At 41.6% G+C, this 21448-nt stretch overlaps 1 protein-coding gene across 1 annotated transcript; it reads left to right on the top strand.

The window, feature by feature from the left end:
• The first annotated feature begins 658 nt into the window (after positions 1-658).
• Positions 659-20774, top strand: arfgef2 (ADP-ribosylation factor guanine nucleotide-exchange factor 2 (brefeldin A-inhibited)). The gene is made up of 39 exons (XM_026367757.1): positions 659-833; positions 3110-3140; positions 3599-3722; positions 3919-4065; positions 4832-5011; positions 5614-5896; positions 5990-6148; positions 6235-6362; positions 6809-6942; positions 7460-7694; positions 7836-7935; positions 8424-8563; positions 8801-8909; positions 9614-9803; positions 9929-10040; positions 10138-10343; positions 10462-10546; positions 11635-11806; positions 11907-12058; positions 12147-12275; positions 12455-12613; positions 12796-12943; positions 13123-13219; positions 13357-13397; positions 13494-13663; positions 13948-14099; positions 14185-14357; positions 14535-14695; positions 14780-14910; positions 15073-15202; positions 15342-15477; positions 16057-16195; positions 16447-16504; positions 16709-16817; positions 16963-17102; positions 17338-17515; positions 17913-18051; positions 18941-19058; positions 19999-20774. Exons 1-39 carry the CDS (start codon positions 659-661, stop codon positions 20161-20163), a joined length of 5535 nt encoding a protein of 1844 aa, XP_026223542.1. The 3' UTR covers positions 20164-20774.
• The last annotated feature ends 674 nt before the right edge of the window (positions 20775-21448 follow it).

Genomic DNA, 21448 nt, shown 5'->3' with positions numbered 1-21448 from the left:
AAGAAACATTATTTGCCAGTTCTTACAAAGGCACAGACCAGGCCCAGTAGTGTTTTTGCAGTTCTTCTATAAATGAACAACATTTATCTGCCTCTGCCTCTTTTCCTACCTGTCCTCTCCATCCTCACACCTGAGTGAGCAGTCACACTGAGAGGCTCAAACTAATTGCCATGTATCCGCCTCTGCAGCTGCACAGATGTGCTTCTTGTACTTCAGCTCTGATCCATTGATCAACTTGGGGTGGACAAAATAACAGACACACCTGGCAGCGCTGCTCACTGTGGCGTTTCAGTGACACCTGCAGGACATTTCAGCATCAGCTTCATCTCCATTTGCTGCAGCGGTGGGAATGACAGCTCTCCACTGGTGTTTAACACGGTTGGGAAGTTCAAACCTGTTGTCTGGTTGTGTTTGATCGGTTCATCTTTAGATTATCGCTGCATAAAATAATCGTGTTACCGAGTCGTCGAGGACCAGGCGGCCGGGAATCACGTGATGTGACGTGTAAGCAGCATGGCGGCGCTGAGCTGAGATAGCAACTCTCCCGGACTGACAGCGATAGCCTGGATTTCGTTAGCAATTCCTCGTCACCTGCTTTTCTCGCAGGGCCAGGCCGAAGATGTCGGCCTGAGAGAGGAGGAGGTAACAGCACCGAGAGATGCAGCAGCAGCAGCAGCAGCAGCAGCAACAGCAGCAGCAGCAGCAGTCGAAGGCAGAAAGCAGCAAAACCAAGAGCATGTTTCTGTCCAGGGCGCTGGAGAAAATCCTTGCGGATAAAGAGGTGAAGAGGAGCCAGCACAGCCAGCTTCGCAAAGCCTGTCAGGTGGCGCTTGGTATGTGGGTTTCATTTGTGTAGTGTCTGTATGTTTTTTTTTTCGTTTCTGATACCGAGCTGAGTGTGTGTTTTTTTTTTTTTTTTGTCACGCTTCATTGAAACGTCGTGTCTGGCTTGACAGAGAGGCTGGGGTTAGCTAGCTAGCTAGCTAGCGTTAGCATCTGAGTGGCCTTCATCGCAGGTTCGGCTGTCCGCTTCCAGGAGGTGTTAGATAATCATGTGTTGACACCGTCACACCTTAATGATACGTTTTATAATATGACATCCTGCCATCACGCCAACATCGCTGAGAACGTCGACAGGTACACACGCTAACAGGTAGCTGTCGCTAGCTAGCCGATGCTAGGCTAGTTAGCAAAACAGACCAATCGCTGTTTGGTACGTAGCACTGTCACCCAGCCAGACAGCCCAGTCCTGCAGCTCTGCGGCCAGACACACGGGCCATCCAACCCCCAGGATACTCTGACATCCGTGCTTCTCCGTTCAACACGATCACGGATAGTGTTACACACACACCAGGATCTCCACTTCATTGTCGTCTTGTTTATGTTTCAGCTCAGGCTTGTGTGCATCCACCTTCTTGTCATATTGTTGTGGATGTAAGCAACAGGAAATTGTTGGTATAGATGGTTTAAACACTTCTCAAGTAGTAATCTGAAATATATTTTGTAATAACTGGTAGTTATGTGAGGGTGTTGCCTCTCAAATTGGGAAATAGGCAAAGAGGATTGTGGTTAGATTGCATAAAAGCAAATATACCCACAACATCCAGACAGCTCATTGTTGGCTTTTAGCTTTTTATAGGATTGATTACTAGTAAAAAAAAAAAAAAAAAAGGTGGAAAATGTCAAATAGGATTCTGGTGCAGGTACACAGTTGAAATAGAATGAAGAAACTGTTATATGCACATTGTGTACTGTTATTACAAGGCTATTTTAGATTATATCAATAGAAAGGTAACATCTGGACACCAGCTCCAAGCTGCTCGAGTGTTTCCTCCTTGGATGCCCATCAGCTCTTAACTCTTGTGTGTGTGTGTGTGTATATATATATATATATATAATCACTTTATCCAGCCTCCATTTAAAAAACAAAAACAGGTTTGGATATAACACTACACTACCATACAAATGTATATGCCATAATACTCATTACAACACAATGCTTTCAAAAATGTCACATAACTATATAAATTCTCTATACACATAGTCACAGATCCTCAATTTGAGTAGCTCAGAAATATTTCCGTAGAGTTTGTGTTAATGCACGTTATTGAGAAATTGGCACCAAAGAAATTCACGTCAGTTAGAAGTGGGCAAACAGGTCGGTGTGTTTGAGCTGCTTTGTCTGCTCTCTCTTCCTGCCTGCCAGTCACACTCTCTCATTATTCATGATAGCAGCAGAGCACAACTCTCCTTTTCTCCTTTTTGAGTCATCACACTAGTAATGTGGTCTGTATTGTTTTTAATACCACTATAATACTAACTCTCTTTCCCCATGGCAGCGAACTGTCCGTTTCTTTGTTCTGTTATCAAAGTTGTTATGCTGTGGATTGCACCTTTCCATCTGTTGCCGCTATGATTAATTAGGCATGTAATGAAAAGGGAGATTAGCTGTTTCAGTGAAATACCAGAGCTTAGCTAGGTGACTAAATAAAAAGTGCATGAATGGTATTAATACCTTTCTATATTTAGGTTCAGGCCTAAGTTACACACCACTGTGAAAAGAACTGGGTTCTCATTTTTATTGCATGAAATGACAGGTCATACTTTTGGGGTAGTGAAATTACATCGCTATAACACTGATTATGACATTTCTGGTGAATATTGCACAAGCTAATTTCCTCTGTCTGGTCCTGTGGTTTAGCCAGTTTGTTGAAAGTTAAACTTAGCAGTGTTTTCTACCACAATCTGTTTGTATCTCATCCAGTTTGGTTGCTCACATCTGGCTGAATGTACATCATTACACACATATGTTCATCATGTTGGACAGATCAATGTGGATAAAAATGAATCGGTGGTAGCAAAACACGTGGGTAGAGTGATGCAGGCAGTGGGACTAAAGTGAGTCTTTTCACTAAGGATAGCTTCAGGTTAAATTCTACAGTATGCAGCAGGAATCTCTGACCCAAGACACTTTTGGTCTTATAACTAAAATAGAAATAAAAAATTAACAGGCTCACTTTTAGAGACAAGTTATGTGACATTTCTGTGAGCTGTAGGGGTCAAAGTTCAGACTTCAGTAACAGTTAATCTCCTGTGTGTCTCTTTATAGATGAAATCAAGGCAGAGCTTGAGAAACAAAAGTAAGTATCATTAAGCACATACCTTTTTTCCCCTGAATAATTGAATGAATGCAGCAGTGAAGGGAACTTTTTTCATCTTTTCGTGTGATGCGAGGTAACGTCTGCCTCAAGCAGTGTCATTAAACCCTGGCTGTTCACTGTGATATGTGACTAAACTGATTTGCTGCTTTTATAACTCCTACTGTGAAGTATATCAAACAGCTTTCAGCTAATATGTCTGCTGCCATGGGCAAGACGTTATCTTGACAATAGGCTTTAAGGTTAAAAGTAAAACTTAAATGCTGTGAAAATAAAGATCTTTAGTAAAATGTCTAACACAGCACTTGATTTATTAACATTGTCCTTTGGAGATACCGTAAAGTTTCAAGGAGACATTTTGCATTTGTTTGTTTTTTTATGTAGAACAGCTCTCATTTCTTTTTCATTTCACTCTATTTCATTTCTTCTCATCTCCACAGGGATGGTACAGTTGTTCCACCCAGAGCCAACTACATCGAAGCTGACAAATATGTGCTGCCCTTTGAGTTGGCCTGTCAGTCAAAGTCCCCCCGGATAGTTAGCACCTCTTTGGACTGTTTGCAGGTACATTTTCACTGCAGCAAAGGGTAGCATACAGGTTGCTTACTGTAGCTTTATGTATGTATTTATCCTGCAAACTTAAACAGCTGAAATAAACGAACACAGAGACACAGGCCTTACAGGATCAAATACAGGATCACATGTATAAAGTGAATTCTGCTTCTGATGCTCTACCCTGTGCACTGTCTCTGTGATGTAGAAGCTGATCGCGTATGGCCACATCACCGGGAATGCCCCGGACAGCAGAACCCCAGGTAAGAGGCTGATCGACCGGCTGGTGGAAACCATCTGCAACTGCTTCCAGGGCCCGCAGACTGATGAGGGAGTCCAGCTACAGATCATCAAGGTACAGCCAATACTTCTCCGTATGTCTGGCAGCCTTCAGATCCTCAGTGTTGTTGTCAATGAATGCCTTGTTGTGCACCTTTTTCACACTGACAGCTACTTAAGCCCATCATGTAATTTTAAGTACAACTATTATTATTGATTGATGCAGTTAAAGAGCATTGTTATAAAGCTGTTAACCACCGATTCATCCAAAGCAATGATTTTTGTTGTAGCAGCATTTTATAAACATTGGACTTTTGGAGTTTTTAAGACCAATAACCCTTAATTATTGCACTTTCTACAAATCTAGAAGTACTGCTAAGATGAATTTACCACTAATACTTCCTTTCTCAGGTTTCACAAGACCCTTAGTATGTGTGTCCAGTATTCAGCTTATTGAAGCTTCCTTGTAGTTAATGAAACACATCCTGGTTGGATGGAAAGGGCAAAGTCTCCTTTGTAAGAAGCACACAGTATTATCACTGTTGACAAAAAGATTTATAGGACAGATTAGCAGCATCTGTTTAGCTGCAGTCATCGCTAAAGGACGTGTGAAAGTCAGGATAGTGTATACAAGTTGGCTTGAGCACAAAATATTATTTAAATAGATCAGACTTGCAGTTACTGTAATGCAAACAAAGAGTTGAATTCTCCACCACGTAGTAGAGTATGAAAAGTATATGCAGATGCTTTAATGGGAAGTCAAGTGATGATTCAGCAGGTGCAGTAGCTGCATTTTTCTAACAAGACATCCTGTGTGATAAGTCCACTTCCTTTTCTCTCAGGCCCTGCTGACGGCGGTGACCTCCCCACACATAGAGATTCATGAGGGCACGGTGCTCCTCACTGTCAGGACCTGCTACAACATCTACCTGGCCAGCAAGAACCTCATCAACCAGACCACAGCCAAGGCCACACTCACACAGATGCTCAATGTCATCTTCACAAGAATGGAAAATCAGGCTGTTAGTTCCGCTTATTACTCCTCAATTACACTTTAGTTGGAAGCAAAGCAAAGACATTTCTTAACTGTGCTGAAAGAACAACTTGAGTGTCTGACAGTGACCACATGCTTAACTCGGGGGATGTGTTTGTTACTGGCTGGCTCCTCTCCTCTCACCAGAATTCAGAATTAGCATCTCCACAGTGCTCGCCCAACTTAGCCATGTAAATTTACTGCACATCCGCCCCAAACAGTTTTTATCAGACGCATAAAAAAAAAAACTTCCTGTTGTTAATAGATTGAGCAGTAATGCAGCCGTTCTGTCATAGCCTTGGCAACAGCCAGATACAGTAATTAGTTTATGTTAATTATCTTAACGTTAGCTACTAACATATAGACTTGTAGTCATTGAGCGAGAACCCTCGATGACTCATGTATATTTCTTCACCTCCATCACCTCATCACTATGTTATAATTAATATTAATATCAAATAGGGGCGTAACCATTACTGATGCCCCCAAATTCACTATAGTATCCCATGAGTCTGATATTTCTTTATTTAAAATTAGCTTTATTTGTTTGAGGCTGCATTTTTGTGACTTCTCCTTCTGCCGCCTGCACAGGCTTTAGAGGCTCAGGAACAGGAGAAGGACCGTCTGCGACTGCCCCAGCAGAATCCATCTCCAGTCCCAGGTGGTCGAAGGTCTGGCTCCCCGAGATCTGATCGGACACCCACCCCTGACCCCCAGAGCTCCCCATCCCCAGCAGCCAGTACTCCAGACCTTACTACTACCAGCTCCACACCCCCATTGCCAGCCACTGACCAGGACCAAGCATCAGACACGCCAGCAGTAAACGGAGGCGACAGCGGTCAAGTGAACGAAGGACAGGTCACACCGTCAAGAGGTTTGTCTTGGCCTGTTTCCAACTCACTTGACACTTGAAAAGGTTTCATGAAAACACTTTGTTGTTTGACATTTCCTATTCTGTATTCACCAGATTCGGTTTTTGAAGATGAAGGAGCAGAGACACCCCCTACAACAGTCCAACCCGATGAGGATGGAGACAAACCAGAGAGTAATCCAAATCCAGCAGAGACGGCAGCGACTGAAGGAGAGGAGGCGGAACAAAAGCCATCACAGATACACAGTGGAACAGGTCAGAACGTCTCCTGTTCTTGTTGGCATCAGTGTTTTCCTTTCGTAGTCATGACATGAAGACGTCTGTTTTGGCCTCTCCTCTAGGCGATGAGCGCCAAGCACACCCAGTCTCTGAGCAGACAGAGGTTGCTCCCCCTGGGGTCAGAACAGAGAGCCAGCAGATGAATGGCATCATTGAGGACCGCACCTCTGTTTCCTCCACAGATATGCTGGTGAGAAGCGTTAAGAACACTAGCTTTTAATCAGTAGAATGCTTACAAATTGTAAAAGTTCATCTTAAAGTCTTTGTTTAATAGATTTTTTTCTACCTCGCTAAGACATTTCTACCTCCTGAACAGGGGGAAAAAATAGCATATTTGTTCCCAGCACTAATGGATGCTGATTAAATTTGGCAGTCAAATTATAGGAGGCATCTGACATTATTTGAACCACAATGCATTAATCATGTAATGTTGAATAAAACATGAGTTAGACTGTCAGCCCTTATGTGCAGGTTATATTACCTTTATTATTAGATTTTGTGCAGTTTTGACCAAGTCAACAGCAACTGACTCTGATTCCTAAGTGCACATCTTGAGCTGTTCTGGTACAGAAACACTTTAGAGCTAGACGACCCAGACTGGTGTTTATATGGAATGACTTTGGTCCTCTGTTTCAGGATGCTGAGGCTCTGCAGGGACCCCACAACGCAGCTCGATTCTCTCACATCCTGCAGAAAGACGCCTTTCTGGTTTTTCGCTCTCTGTGCAAACTCTCCATGAAGCCCCTCGCTGATGGACCTCCAGACCCTAAGTGAGTTTCTCGTTGTATGAAAGTGCACAACAACTTTTTACTTCATGCTGTGGAGATCATTCCTATTACATCCTTATCTACAACAATTTCAAAGGGTGTCTGATTACACAAATACTGCAGTCATTAACACTGTTTTAATAACCTGTTTTGGTCTTCACGCAGTGATCTCTTTTTGTAGCTGCACTCAGCTCACACACAGAGCTTTATCTCAGCCTCCACAGGTTAACGTGCCCTTTTCTAGGCTGCTGTGTCATCTCTAGTTACTGTAACATTAGACTCTTAGCTGGCCAGTGTGAATAGGCCAGAGTAAACAGAGCCTAAAAAGTCATTCTGACCCACATTAGGAAAAATGCTCATGGTTCTCTTCAGTTCAGAGTAAACTATGGAACATTATTTAAATATATGACATGAAAGCACACACATTTCTACAGAGCATGTTGTTATACAAAACAGGGGTCTATTAGGGATTAGTTTCTATATACACTTGCAGCACTAAAACAATTCCTCTCCTCTGCAGGTCCCATGAGTTGCGGTCTAAGATTGTCTCCTTGCAGCTGCTGCTGTCTGTGCTGCAGGGTGCCGGGCCAGTGTTTCGCACTCATGAGATGTTCGTCAACGCCATCAAACAGTATTTGTGCGTGGCACTGTCTAAAAATGGAGTCTCCTCTGTTCCTGAGGTCTTTGAGCTCTCACTGGCTATCTTCCTCACCTTGCTCTCCCACTTCAAGGTCCACCTCAAGATGCAGATTGAGGTACAGGACACAGAGTTAACAGTACATGCCAGTGTCATCTGTGATGAATCACTTCCTGTAGAAATATTTATATGTCAGGTTCAGCCTGTTTGGTTTCATACTGACATTTTATCTTCTGGCATCTATGTCAATTTGCCTCAGGTGTTTTTTCGTGAGATATTTCTGACCATCCTGGAGACGTCAACCAGCTCTTTTGAGCACAAGTGGATGGTTATCCAGACACTTACACGCATCTGTGCAGGTACAAATCCACTGATAAAATTGTCACTCATTTACTTTACAATATGCATCACTGAACACACTGATTATATTGTAGTTGTAGCTACTAGAGCATAGTCATGGCACATAGTTTACATTCTGCTGCTTTAGTAGCATGAGACTCTCAACACAAGCATGAAACATATATGCTGTCTGCAGAGGGCAGTAATGCTTGGTGGTAATAAGTATCTGTCTGAATGTTCAGAGGAGGGTTTTGGTAGATGTTGTTTGTTGAGGCTTTGTTGAACGTATCATTCTGTTCTTACACTCTCCATTTAACACAGATATCTTGAAATAATTCTCATTGTTGCATTGTCATGTTTGTTAAAGGTGGCACAGACTTGAAAAGTCCTTAAATTCTCATGCATGAAAAAAGTGTCAAAAGTGTAAATCATTTCCACATTATTGTAACTTAAAAAAATCTATATGCTGAAAAACATCCAATTATCTGATATATTTTTTCCTGCTCAGATGCCCAGTGTGTGGTGGACATCTACGTGAACTACGACTGTGACTTAAATGCCGCCAACATCTTTGAGCGTCTTGTCAATGATCTGTCAAAGATTGCTCAGGGCAGGAGTGGTCAGGAGCTTGGGATGACTCCTCTGCAGGTACATTTATGCTCAAAAGTTGAGCTTTGACACACTGTAGGAGCTTGAGTTAAATAGGTTCTCTCTCTGTTCAGGGACAACTCCTCAGTGTTTAATATACTGTAAATAAATATACAGTTTATATTATTAGGTTGAGGCAGGAGCCTTCTGTCTCTGTTCTTAGATCACACACTTACATGTGTAACAGTTGTGTCTGTCACTGTGTAAATTAACTTGGTGGTTCTTTAATATCCACAGGAGCTGAGTCTACGTAAAAAGGGTCTGGAGTGTCTGGTTTCCATCCTAAAGTGTATGGTGGAGTGGAGCAAAGACATGTATGTCAATCCAAACCTTCAGGCTAACCTGGGTAAGTGTGTAGTGTCAACATTATATTACACAGTACATATGAAATCTAAACCTACAGACGCAAGAAAAAGTATGTGAACCTTGTAAAGTTCTAAACCTGCAGAGTCAGGTGTAGGCATTAATTAAGAAAATTAGTTAGGGGGTGGAGATTAGAGCTACTTCGACTGACAAAAACCCCTATGATCAGGAATTGTTGATTTAAATAAAGCTGAAAAGGGTTACAAAGTGATGTCAAAGAAATTCACCAGTCTACAGTTAAACAATCTATAAATGGAGACTGTGGCTATTCTACCAAGAAGTGGGCGGCCAGTCAAAATGACCCCAAGAGCACAACAAGCACTCATCAATGAGGTAAAGAAGCAACCCTGAGTGACAGCCAAAGATTGGAAGGCATCATTGGAACTAACATCTGTGTTCATGAGTCTAGGTAGGTAGTAAGTAAAACATTTAACTAGCAGAGTATATATGGCAGGACACCAGGAAGGAAGCTGCTGCACATTGACACTGCACAGCAATATTGGCAAAATGTTTTGTGGACTGATGAAACTATATTTAGGGGTCAACCAGTAATTAATTACAAGGGTTCACATACTTATTTGTTTGTTCTCTAGCACTGTGAGGGTTTTATGGTTGTTCTCAATAAATACATCTAAGTTCAGATCATTATGACAAATTAATTTAGAAAACCATGTTGTGTGTTTACAGGCCAGGAGCATCCATCTGATAGTGATGCAGGAGAGCTGAAGCTCTCAGAGCAGCTGGCGGGACGTAGAGACAGCATCAGCTCACTGGACTCCACTGTCTCCTCTAGTGTTGCGATTTCCCAGGCGGACCATCCGGAGCAGTATGAGGTCATCAAACAGCAGAAGGACATCATTGAGCACGGCATCGAACTGTGAGCCCTCTTTTCTCATTAGGACTTTTATCAGGACTATTTAGGCCCAGGCTTTACTCACTGAGTGGGGACAGTTTGCATTTAGATAGATTAGCTATGTTTTGCTCCTCTGTTATTTTACTCAGTTTCAACAAGAAGCCGAAGCGAGGTATCCAGTATCTACAGGACCAGGGTATGCTGGGTTCCACAGCTGAGGACATAGCTCAATTCCTACACCAGGAGGACAGACTGGACACGGTAACGGGACACACACATTTAAATTGTATTAACTCAAGCAAAAACCATGTTAATTTAAGTTAGTGATCTACCAACCACTTAACCTCTGCTTCCACAGACCCAGGTGGGTGAGTTCCTGGGCGAGAACGTAAAGTTCAACAAAGAGGTGATGTACTGCTATGTAGACCAGCTGGACTTCTGCGGGAAGGACTTTGTCTCAGCGCTCAGAGTGTTCCTTGAAGGCTTCAGGCTCCCCGGTGAGGCCCAGAAGATTGACAGGCTAATGGAGAAGTTTGCTGCTCGATACTTAGAGTGCAACCAGGGGTAAGTCTCCGTTTTTTCGAATATATAAATAAAATGTATATATTTCTACTACAATAGAAGGTTTGGGGGAGGTAAGTAGCATGCAGTAACTGTTTCCCTGTTATGTCTTCTTTTGCAGACAAACTCTGTTTGCCAGTGCAGACACTGCCTACGTGCTAGCATACTCCATCATTATGCTCACCACAGACCTGCACAGTCCTCAGGTGAGAACTATGGATGGTTTGATGTCCTGTCTCTAACCTCATCATGCTGTCAGACAGTATGTGGGCCATTGTATAATTTGTGTCATCAACTGTGTGTCATGTGTCAGTGGAGTATTTATCTAAAAGACCACATGAATGTTTGCACAAGTAAAAATGGAAGAAAAGAACAACCCTGTGGCTAAAAGATATAAATGCAATTTGAACTGTGCTACAGAATTTTAAAAGTCAGAAGGGTAATCATAATTTTGCTGCATGATTTGTAAAGAGAACACTAAAAAAACAAATAGTTCATATTATAAAGTAATCTACCAGGAATGTGTGACTGCATGGATTTGACTGGCCACAGCAGCTCCTTGTCTGACAACGTTGCATTTTGCTCCAGCTAAATTTAAACCAGGTTTAATTTTAAGTCTTTTTTGCTGAATGTGTCTCTGCTGGGTTCCTCTGCACCAATGCAGTGTATTCATTTATATGAATAGGGAGGCTGCTCAGGTCTGTGTGTGTGTGCTCTATACAAATACTCTCTGCCACCTGATTTATCACCGCCGACTGTGACAGAGAAAATTTAAAGTCTGGGAAAAGCAGGTGTGAAATATTACCTACTGTAACGCACACCAAATATAACCAGGGAGAAACAAAGCAAATGGTAAAACGGTGAGGCAGTGAAACACTTTATTGACAACAGTAAAGATATATTATACTCCAAATAGCACCACCCCACGATATAAAAGAGCAGCTATGTGTTTTATTTCTCACACAGTTGTCTGTCACTGTTCCATTCAGTGACTTTCTGTTTTAGTCAGTTTTTCCTGGCATCCAGTGGATCATAAAATATTTAGTCCAGTGCAGTGTGCTTATAAAGTTGGTCTGTGATATTTTTATTTTTTGTCTTTAAATCATGTTTACTTGTTAAAATATACTTTTCAGTATTTAGCAGGAATACTTTGGCTCCACTTTGCTAGTTAAATACCCTGCTATGAAAAGATTGTAGTGACACCAACTCTCCCCCAAATCATAGAAGCCAACACCTGACAGTCCAACTCCCACACTCCCTATAACTATTTTCTTGATCTTGTTTTTGTATGTAGGTGAAGAACAAGATGACAAAGGAGCAGTATATCAAGATGAACCGGGGTATTAATGACAGTAAGGACCTGCCGGAAGAGTATCTGTCTTCCATATACGATGAGATCGCAGGAAAGAAGATCGCCATGAAGGAGAGCAAAGAGTTTTCAATCACCCCAAAGTCCACCAAGCAAAGTGAGTTCTTGTCTTATCTCATAAAGGTTCTTTCAGGATTGCTGTGCTCAAATAAAATGAACAGAAAACAGTTTTATGAAAATGTATGTCGTCCCTCCAGGTGTAGCCAGTGAGAAGCAGCGTCGTCTGCTGTACAATATGGAGATGGAGCAGATGGCAAAGACCGCTAAAGCTCTGATGGAGGCAGTCAGCCACGCTCAGGCTCCTTTCTTCAGTGCTACACACTTAGAGCACGTCAGACCCATGTTCAAGGTATGATGAGAAAACATTCTGAGAAATAAATGTTCTTAAAGTCTGAAGCACAATTAAATATAATGATTCATATGTCTGTGTGTTCCAGTTGGCGTGGACCCCTTTGCTCGCTGCATTCAGTGTGGGACTGCAGGACTGCGACGACCCAGAGGTGGCCTCACTGTGTCTGGAGGGCATTCGATGTGCCATCAGGATCGCCTGCATCTTCAACATGCAGGTCTGTTGATGTTTCACACAAATATGAGCCAAACATCATGAACAACTTTAGTTTCATGTTACTTTGTCCATTTTATTTCACATTTAGTCACATGCCACTATCAGCTATGTTCCGTTTTTAAAGACCATCTCTTTACTTACAGTAGCATTAATCTGTGTAACTGTCTTTCCCATCTGTAGTTGGAGCGGGATGCATACGTCCAGGCCTTGGCCAGGTTCACCCTACTGACTGCCAGTTCCAGCATCACAGAAATGAAGCAGAAGAACATCGACACTATCAAGACCCTGATCACTGTGGCCCACACTGATGGAAACTACCTGGGGAACTCCTGGCATGAGGTAACACTCTACTCCCTACGCTGAACATTAGTACCAGAAAAAGGCAGAGAAAACACCATCACTGTGATGACCTCCAGATAATCTCAATATATAACTTGTTAGAACTCCTTAAATTAAATTTAAATGGTATTAAAACCTAGAACTAATGGAAGTTATTTGTGGCTTATGTCTGCGTGTTGTAGATCCTGAGGTGTATCAGTCAGCTGGAGCTCGCCCAGTTGATCGGTACAGGGGTAAAGACACGCTACATCTCAGGGGTTGTCCGGGAGAGGGAGGTTGGCATCAAGGGATTACCCTCCGGCACAGAGGAGTTCATGCCACTGGGGCTGAGTAAGACACAAAACATCTTCTATTCACAATTAAACTGTCCAGTGTTAATTCTTTAATGCAAAAAGCTCCTTCCGTTTATGAAAATAAACACATTCTACGTAAGTCCCGTGTTCACTGGGCTTTTAAAAGACACATTTGTTTGATTGACTTTAAACATTAGCTTGTGTTTGGCTTTGCAGGTAATCTGGTAGGAAGTCAGGACAAGAGGCAGATGGCTCACATCCAGGAGTCAGTAGGAGAGACCAGCTCTCAGAGTGTGGTGGTAGCTGTGGACAGGTGAGATTAAATACTCACAAAGGTCCTGAGGCACAGACCATTAGTAATGAATTAAATGCATTATCTGTATCTGTCCTTTTAGCTGAATGATAGTCTCCGTTTCTTAATTATACAAAAGCTACTTCTTATATTTTCAGGATCTTCACTGGTTCCACCAGACTAGACGGAAATGCAATCGGTGAGTGTATTGTTCATGGCTTTTTCTCATCTGCATTTTATATGTTACAAAGTAAGAGAAGTAACTCCCTGAATCGTGCTGTTTTATTGTTTCCAGTGGATTTTGTGAGGTGGCTCTGCGCGGTGTCCATGGATGAGCTGGCCTCTGCACACCAGCCAAGGATGTTTAGCTTGCAGAAGATTGTAGAAATCTCCTACTACAACATGAACCGCATCAGGCTGCAGTGGTCTCGGATTTGGCAGGTCATTGGAGACCACTTCAACAAGGTCAGAGACTTTAAAAAGGGTTCACCTGGCAAAGCTTTGTCAGACAGAAATAAAATAATGTTTGATATCACATCAACCATCATCCATCAGTCATTTAACTGATATTATATAGACTTGGATAAGTTAGTGTACTGCCTCCAGTTGGCCAAAAACATCACACGACACAAATTTAACCTGTACCCTCCACACAAACTGATGAATCTAAGAAGCATTATCATCACGACTATTTATACTAGCACACAGTGAATTTAATGCATAGCTAATGACTGTTGTCTCTTCTGCAGGTGGGCTGTAACCCGATTGAGGATGTAGCCATCTTTGCTGTTGACTCACTGAGACAGCTCTCCATGAAGTTCTTGGAGAAAGGAGAGCTTGCCAATTTCCGCTTCCAGAAAGACTTCCTTAGGCCGTTTGAGCACATCATGAAGAAGAACAGGTACAGAATAATGGAATATGGGTGGGTGGAATGAGACGCTATACTCACTTGGGTATTGTATTGATATTATACTCGATATTAATAGGTCCCCCACTATCAGAGACATGGTGATAAGATGTGTGGCTCAGATGGTAAACTCCCAAGCTGCAAATATCCGGTCAGGTTGGAAGAACATCTTCTCAGTGTTTCATCAAGCAGCGTCTGACCACGATGAGACTATAGTGGAGCTGGCCTTCCAGACCACTGGACACATTGTCAGTGAGTATGATCGCAGGTGTTTAAATGTGGCGGCGGCGGCTATTTCACTCAGACACTAAAAACCAAGTAGCAAAAGTTAAGTCAATCTGTCATATCTCACAGTGAGACGAATCTGCAGTCCTGATTTAGCTTATGTTGATTAGATAATTGGTTTCTTTCCTTCTCTTCTTCCCTCAGTGAACACTTTCCAGGAGCACTTTGCAGCTGCTATCGATTCGTTCCAGGATGCAGTGAAGTGCCTGTCAGAGTTTGTGTGCAACGCAGCTTTTCCTGACACTAGCATGGAGGCTATCAGACTCATACGACACTGTGCTAAATACGTTTCAGAAAGGCCCCAGGTAGGAAGAGCTCATCTGTGACAAATAAAATGGACAAAATAATAGTTAATTGGTTTATTGAAAATCACTGATGTCCCTGACCAGGCTCTGAGGGAATACACCAGTGATGACATGAATGTAGCCCCTGGTGATCGTGTGTGGGTTCGTGGCTGGTTCCCTATTCTGTTTGAGCTTTCATGTATTATCAACCGCTGCAAGCTGGATGTCCGGACCAGGTAGGAAACCATCTCCACATGGAGTGCATCTTAAACCAGTACTTCAGCTGTTTAGCATTAGAATATTTAATAGTCACTATACCATGTTGTGCCTGCTTTGTCCTTGCTGAACCTTAATGTCACATGATTGACCCCTGGACTGTTCATTTTTTCTTCTGTCAGAGGTCTCACAGTCATGTTTGAGATCATGAAGAGTTACGGCCACACCTTCGAGAAGCACTGGTGGCACGACCTCTTCAGAATCGTCTTTCGCATCTTTGACAACATGAAGCTCCCTGAGCAGCAGACGGAGGTCAGAGTTCACTGGTTGTTTATGCTTGAAGCGTGTTTTCTTTTGTGATTCGCGAAGACGGGAGACCTTTTAAAAACTGTGCACAGAATGAAAACGAGGGATTTAAATCTGCTCGTGTTTGTTTCTTGTTTGTGTCTAGAAAACTGAGTGGATGACAACAACCTGCAACCATGCCCTGTACGCCATCTGTGACGTGTTCACTCAGTTTTATGAGCCTCTCAGTGAAATCCTGCTGGCTGACATTTTCACACAACTACAGTGGTGTGTTAGGCAAGGTGAGTGTTCAAATTCATGTGAACAGAAAAGACAAAACTCTAACTAACTAACTGAAAGGGTATAAATAATTAAAGATGAGGCACTCGTATTAAAACATTGATATTTTAATGCAACTTTCACATATATTTCACATATAAAAACATAAAGGTTTATAATCATTCTAAACATAGCACAGGGGTTTGTCCTGTTGACAAGCTGATTTATTGTTTTCTGAACTGAAAGGAACTAAATGGACTGTAACACATTCAGTTTGGTGTTCCACCCATGTTAGGTCAGATGATGTAACCTAATATGTATGAGAATAAATAAAATAAAATGGTGAAAAAAAGATTCTCCCATATATGTCAGACTTAGACTGTTAAGACATAGACAAGCATTGGAAAAAAAATAGGAACAAATACAAAACTGACAGATAACATTATATATTGCACACAAACATTATATAGCAGATATTTAAAACAGCATAAATGTATTTTTCAAATGGATTTCACTCCCTAACAAGCACCTCGTGTGCCTCGGTGAAATTCAGTGTTTGCTTGTAGCAGCTGTGTTTTGAAATCGTTATCTTTCCTGTACAGACAACGAGCAGCTGGCTCGGTCAGGAACAAACTGTCTGGAGAACCTGGTGATTCTGAACGGGGAAAAGTTCAGCCCCGAGGTCTGGAACATCACCTGCTCCTGCATGCTGGAGATCTTCCAGAACACCAGCCCTCACATGTATGTTCTGAACTGCGGAGATTTAAACCAGAAATCAGTTCAATTCAGTTTCATTTCAAGTAGATCAAATACGTCACATACGCTGCAACTTTAATTTAAGTCAGATATTCACTGATTAAGTATGGTAGAGTAAATGGGGAATAATTATTGCTCCTGTTTTTAAACCTGTGCTTTAGTTCTGTGACAGGATGTGAGCTGTTACATGATACATAAAACACCCAATCTGCCGTTCTGTTTGCTTTTCACATCAGTTTGTTGACTTGGCGACCGGCTGGACAGGATGAGGAAACTGCTGATGGCAAGCATTTTGTAAGAAAATAAACAAATCCACTCATTGACTAGACAATAATACTGTACAACTGCAGCTCAGCAGCTGCTTCACGCTTGGTGTAGAACACGATAAACTGCTTTTAGCCAATAAAATGGCTGCTATATTACCTACTAATCGTTCCATGGTGCTAAAAGTATGTCACAGTAAATGTTGATGGTCTTTGTGTTGCTGTACGTCTTCAGGATGCTGATTTCGACAGCCAATCTCAGAGCAGCTACGACAGAGCTATGTCTGAGAGAGGACACAGCCAGATGTCCAGTGACGATACCTGGAAGGGCAAGTCCAACGCTAGTGAGTACACAGCGTTTGTATGGTACCTTCGTGTTTGAATAACGATAATTAAATACAGGAGTTTAAACTGTTGGCTCTTGTGGTGGTATCACTTGCAGACTACCACTTTTAATCGTTTCCACTCATGTATTTTTCTGTGCTACAGGAGTTTCAGACCAGAAGCTGTTTGCTGGACTGCTCATCAAATGTGTGGTACAACTTGAACTAATCCAGACCATAGACAACATTGTCTTCTTCCCAGCAACTAGCAAGAAGGAGGATGCTGAGAACATGGCTGCTGCACAGGTAGATCAGTAACTGTCAGGTTTTAGCTAAACACTGTGGTTTAGTTGAAACAATGGGAAAGAGGAGCAAAGTTTGCCTTCTCTATAATACTACTCTCTAATCTGGCTTGTATGTGGAGGTGATGATGCTTTGATTAAATTCTAGACCAGGCCATGAAAGACTAAAGACAGTGATAAAAGGACAACTGCTGTCAGATATGTGTGGCTAAAGTTGTTTAAAACTGCTTTCCCATCAGCGAGGTGCTCTGGAAGAGTCGGAAGCTAATGGTGGCGAGCTCTGTCCAGATCAGGGTATGTATAAATACATGACCTCTGCACACCTCTTCAAGCTGCTGGACTGTCTGCTGGAGTCACACAACTTTGCGAAGGATTTCAATTCCAACAATGAACAGAGGACAGCACTCTGGAGGGCAGGTAAACGGAAAGAGAAAGTGTTCTGTTACTTCATTTAAAAAAAATGTGGACTTATTTCTTCAGTACATGTGACATGCAATTCAAAACATGTCCAGATTATACATGAGAGTATTCACACCAGAGAATATCATACAGTAGGTCTAATGTTTTAGAAATACAATTATATAGTATACAGTAATGAGGTACATTTGACTCTGCTCATGTTGCGCTTCTGTAATACTTTTTATTAGAAAATGAACAGTTAACAGATTTATGGAAATAATGCCACAAAGCTTAGATCCAAACTGGAGGCAACATTTTTACTTTTCTTAGATTTTTGGCTAATAAAGACACAGATCCAGACCAAAACCAAGGACTTCTTGGCCGTGTATGATCAAATCTCTCTCTTTGCCGTCAGGGTTTAAAGGGAAATCCAAACCCAACTTGTTAAAACAGGAAACCAGCAGTCTTGCCTGCAGCCTGAGGATCCTGTTCAGGATGTACTCTGACCCTCAGCTACAGGACTCGTGGCCAGACATCCAGACACGCCTGCTGCTGTAAGTACACTATAACAAGATCAAGCCTTTGACATTTATGTTTGGTCTGTGTGTGCCTTTATTCTTACTGATGACAAAATCTCGGTTGGGTTAATGGGTTAAATACAATTTTCTCTGAGTATTTATACCTGCAGGGTGGTGTATGTGGCATTGGAATAAACCACAGTGCCCAACTTCAATGTAGCTGCTGATGACAGATGTGTTTTTAAACGGTTTAAGAACAACAAAATAACAAGAAAGAACAACTATTGTCATTATGTTGATGTTATGTACAGCAGGTCCATGTAGACTGGGCATTAGTGTTTTTATGGCACACTGAATACAATTACATTATAAATACAAATTGTTAGGGGCATGACAAATGTAGAATATCACCAGTTTGTCCCTTGTAAATGTTATTTTTTTCGTAATTAAACTGAAAATTAATTGTAAAAACAGATGATGGTAGTGGCATCACAGTTTCTCATTGCCACTAACTCAGCATGTTACTGTCTAGTTAAATGTTAAACCTTAGATAAATAAGAACCAACTGTGCAATTTGCAGAAAGTGCAGTACTGGTGTTTGTTCCGTGTTGAGCAAGCTGTGTTTTGACACGTGTCATAACTCATTATATATTTATGAACTGTAAAGTGTGTATGTATTTTGCAGAATATATTACTAGAGCTTAGTACAAATCACCTTGTTTGTCACTGAGCAGCTGCTCCAGAGTGGTTGACTCATGTAGTACATCAGACGTGCGAATAAGTCGTGTTAATATTTAAAATGCTGATGCCACAGTTCAGGATGTGTACAAATAATATTAATTAGAAAAAATACTGACCACATCTGCTGATCTGTGTTGGAAATACATCAGTGTTTTTGGTCATAATCCTCCGTCATGTCCCCTAGGGTGTGTAGTGAAGCTCTGGCCTACTTCATCGGTCTGACTTCAGAGAGCCACAGAGAAGCTTGGAACAGTCTGCTCATGCTGCTGCTCACCAGGACGCTGCGGCTGCCCGATGACAAGGCAAGAACACACACATATCAAAACACACACACACACACACACACAGTATACATCCAATTACGCATTAGTCAGAAGTGTATTGCAGATGAGACATGGATGCTTCAGGACTAAAACATGTATTTGAAAAACATAGTGGAGCTTTGGATCTAACCTGTGATTTAAAAATGAAAGTGGATCAGATATTAAAGGGCTGCTTGGGGATGGGATTACCATGTAAAGTTTCCATTTTTAAAATTTCATTGTTTAAAATTAATGTGGCTCATAAATATATGGGGTAATTAGGTTTGTTTTCTTTAGATTTCCCTTTTTTTTTTTTTTTTATAATTAATATTTTTGTGATTTTCTTATTTTTGTGTCTTTTCTGAGCTGTCACCTATGAATCATGCCATCTCTGTGTGACTGCATGATTCATAGATGACTCATTGCAGCCCATGACTCAGGGTTTTCTTTCCAGGGCATTTTGGGCAGTTTTCAGTAAAAAAAAAAAAAAAAAAAAAACAACCTAGCTTGCAGTTTAAAGCTGTAGGAAGTGTTGGCGCCATGCAGCCAGCTTTGGAAGAAAAGGCCAACACCACACAAACCACAGCATCAACAAAAATTATAACACTATTGTTAAAGCGGACTGGCCAGCACGATTCTCTTGTGCAAGGCCTGCTGTGAATTTTGGGAAAGTCTAAGCGCTACAAATTGTGTTTATTTATGTGAATGTAATTTTGTAATTCAATGGACAAAAATGGCCTGTAGACAAGTTAATTTAACTCCTACTGTGAACTCTGTGACCTCCGGGCACTGCCACACATCCCAGTTTTTCTTTCTGTGCTGCTTATATTCACAATTGAAATAAATGTCAACTATTTTGACAAATAGAAGTAAGTCAGTCACGTCACCTGACTAAATGGTGGTGCTTATTCACATGTTCTCATATTTCCTGCTTTTTCAGTTCAAGCCCCACGCTTCCTGCTACTACCCCCAACTCTGTGAAATGATGCAGTTTGACCTGATCCCCGAGCTGCGGGCCGTCCTCAGGCGTTTCTTCCTGCGCATAGGTTCCGTCTTCCACATCTCTGCTCCTGAGGGGGCGCCTGCCCGGACTCCTGCATCCTAGAATGGAGAGGTGGAGGGGGAAATGGAGATGACAGCAGACACTGACAAGTAGATCCCAGGTGGACATAAATCATAAGAGACTTCCAGAGGAAGACGACAAAGACTGTAGCTTTTCTGTCTTAGTTCAGGACTCTGCATTAATAACAGTGTTCAGCTTTTCTACTGCTCTCAGCTTGTAGAAAAGTCTTCATCTGATCTTTCCTCCCGTTCTTACTCTCGGGGATGAACAACACTGTGATCAGCATTGTCTGCTGACTGTTGTCATTCATCATCCCCCTGACTCATCTCAAACTGTACTAACTAGAAAAGAAGACCTGTAAACAAGTAATTTATTGATATTGTTGCAAAACTTGTATTTGATTCTGAATGGTTTGTTTTTCTGTTTGTTTTGGTTTTTAATACTTAAAAAAACAATATCTACATGCTGAAAAGCAAATGAACGATACCATTGAATTTGAACCTTATATTTGCCCTATGAGAAACTCTTGGCCACCTGTGCCTGTAAGAAAATGATGACACTGATGGTGTCTCCCTTATTGTGAGTTTGATCTAATCAAAATATGTTATCTGAACCCTCATGTTTCAATGCCTATATGAAAGCATTATTTGTCACTTTAATGTTTACGTTCTCTCTTATTTCTGTTGATCAGTAGCGGGCTGTTGCCATTGTTGGAGACTCTCAGCTGAAGGTAAAATCCTCTTACGACACTATCAAAGATCTGATGAGGCTTGGTTTGAGACGTCTCTGCTCTTTGTGACACAACCGTCCTGTAGTCTTTATGGTTCGTGCCTGTTCGAGAGATTTTACTTATTTATTTTGCTCCCTTTCTTTATTATTTCTTCAGAATAATTGCTGGTTTACAATGAGAGGTTGGCTGAGTGATTGGCACTTAGCTCGTTCATGCATTCCTTCGTGTCTTGATCCAGTATGCTTGAAGAACTTCACTTCTGGCTTTAGAAATACATCTTGTTCATAAAACCTTCCACTAATCCATCAGTTTTCCCCGTAAGGTGACACAGCAGCTGTCTGTCCCACACTCTCTCTTTAGTACATCTGTTGCTGATAGTTTGGTCATGTGTTAACATCGCCCAATGTACCCACTTGCTCTGGAATGGGTGGAATACAGTATCAGTATTGTCATATTCAACAGTAGAGTTCAGGTATGGAGCGAAACCAAAACTCACATCTAAAGAGAAACTGAAATCTCTGCATCCTGGATCCTCCATAGTTCATTTCATGCCTTTTTTAAGAAGGATGTATGTAATTATTTAAAGTGCATTTAAAT

The sequence above is a fragment of the Anabas testudineus genome, chromosome 7 (genome assembly GCF_900324465.2).
Source record: "Anabas testudineus chromosome 7, fAnaTes1.2, whole genome shotgun sequence".
Lineage (NCBI taxonomy): Eukaryota > Metazoa > Chordata > Actinopteri > Anabantiformes > Anabantidae > Anabas > Anabas testudineus.
This window is presented reverse-complemented; position numbering and strand designations above follow the sequence as displayed.

Bases quoted from the DNA above. Each gene is read 5' to 3' on its own strand.
- arfgef2 (XM_026367757.1), top strand. From the start codon at position 659: ATGCAGCAGCAGCAGCAGCAGCAGCAGCAACAGCAGCAGCAGCAGCAG. The intron at 9,804-9,928 runs GTGAGCCCTCTT...TATTTTACTCAG, and splicing joins ATTGAGCACGGCATCGAACT to TTTCAACAAGAAGCCGAAGC. The intron at 12,614-12,795 runs GTAACACTCTAC...TGCGTGTTGTAG, and splicing joins TGGGGAACTCCTGGCATGAG to ATCCTGAGGTGTATCAGTCA.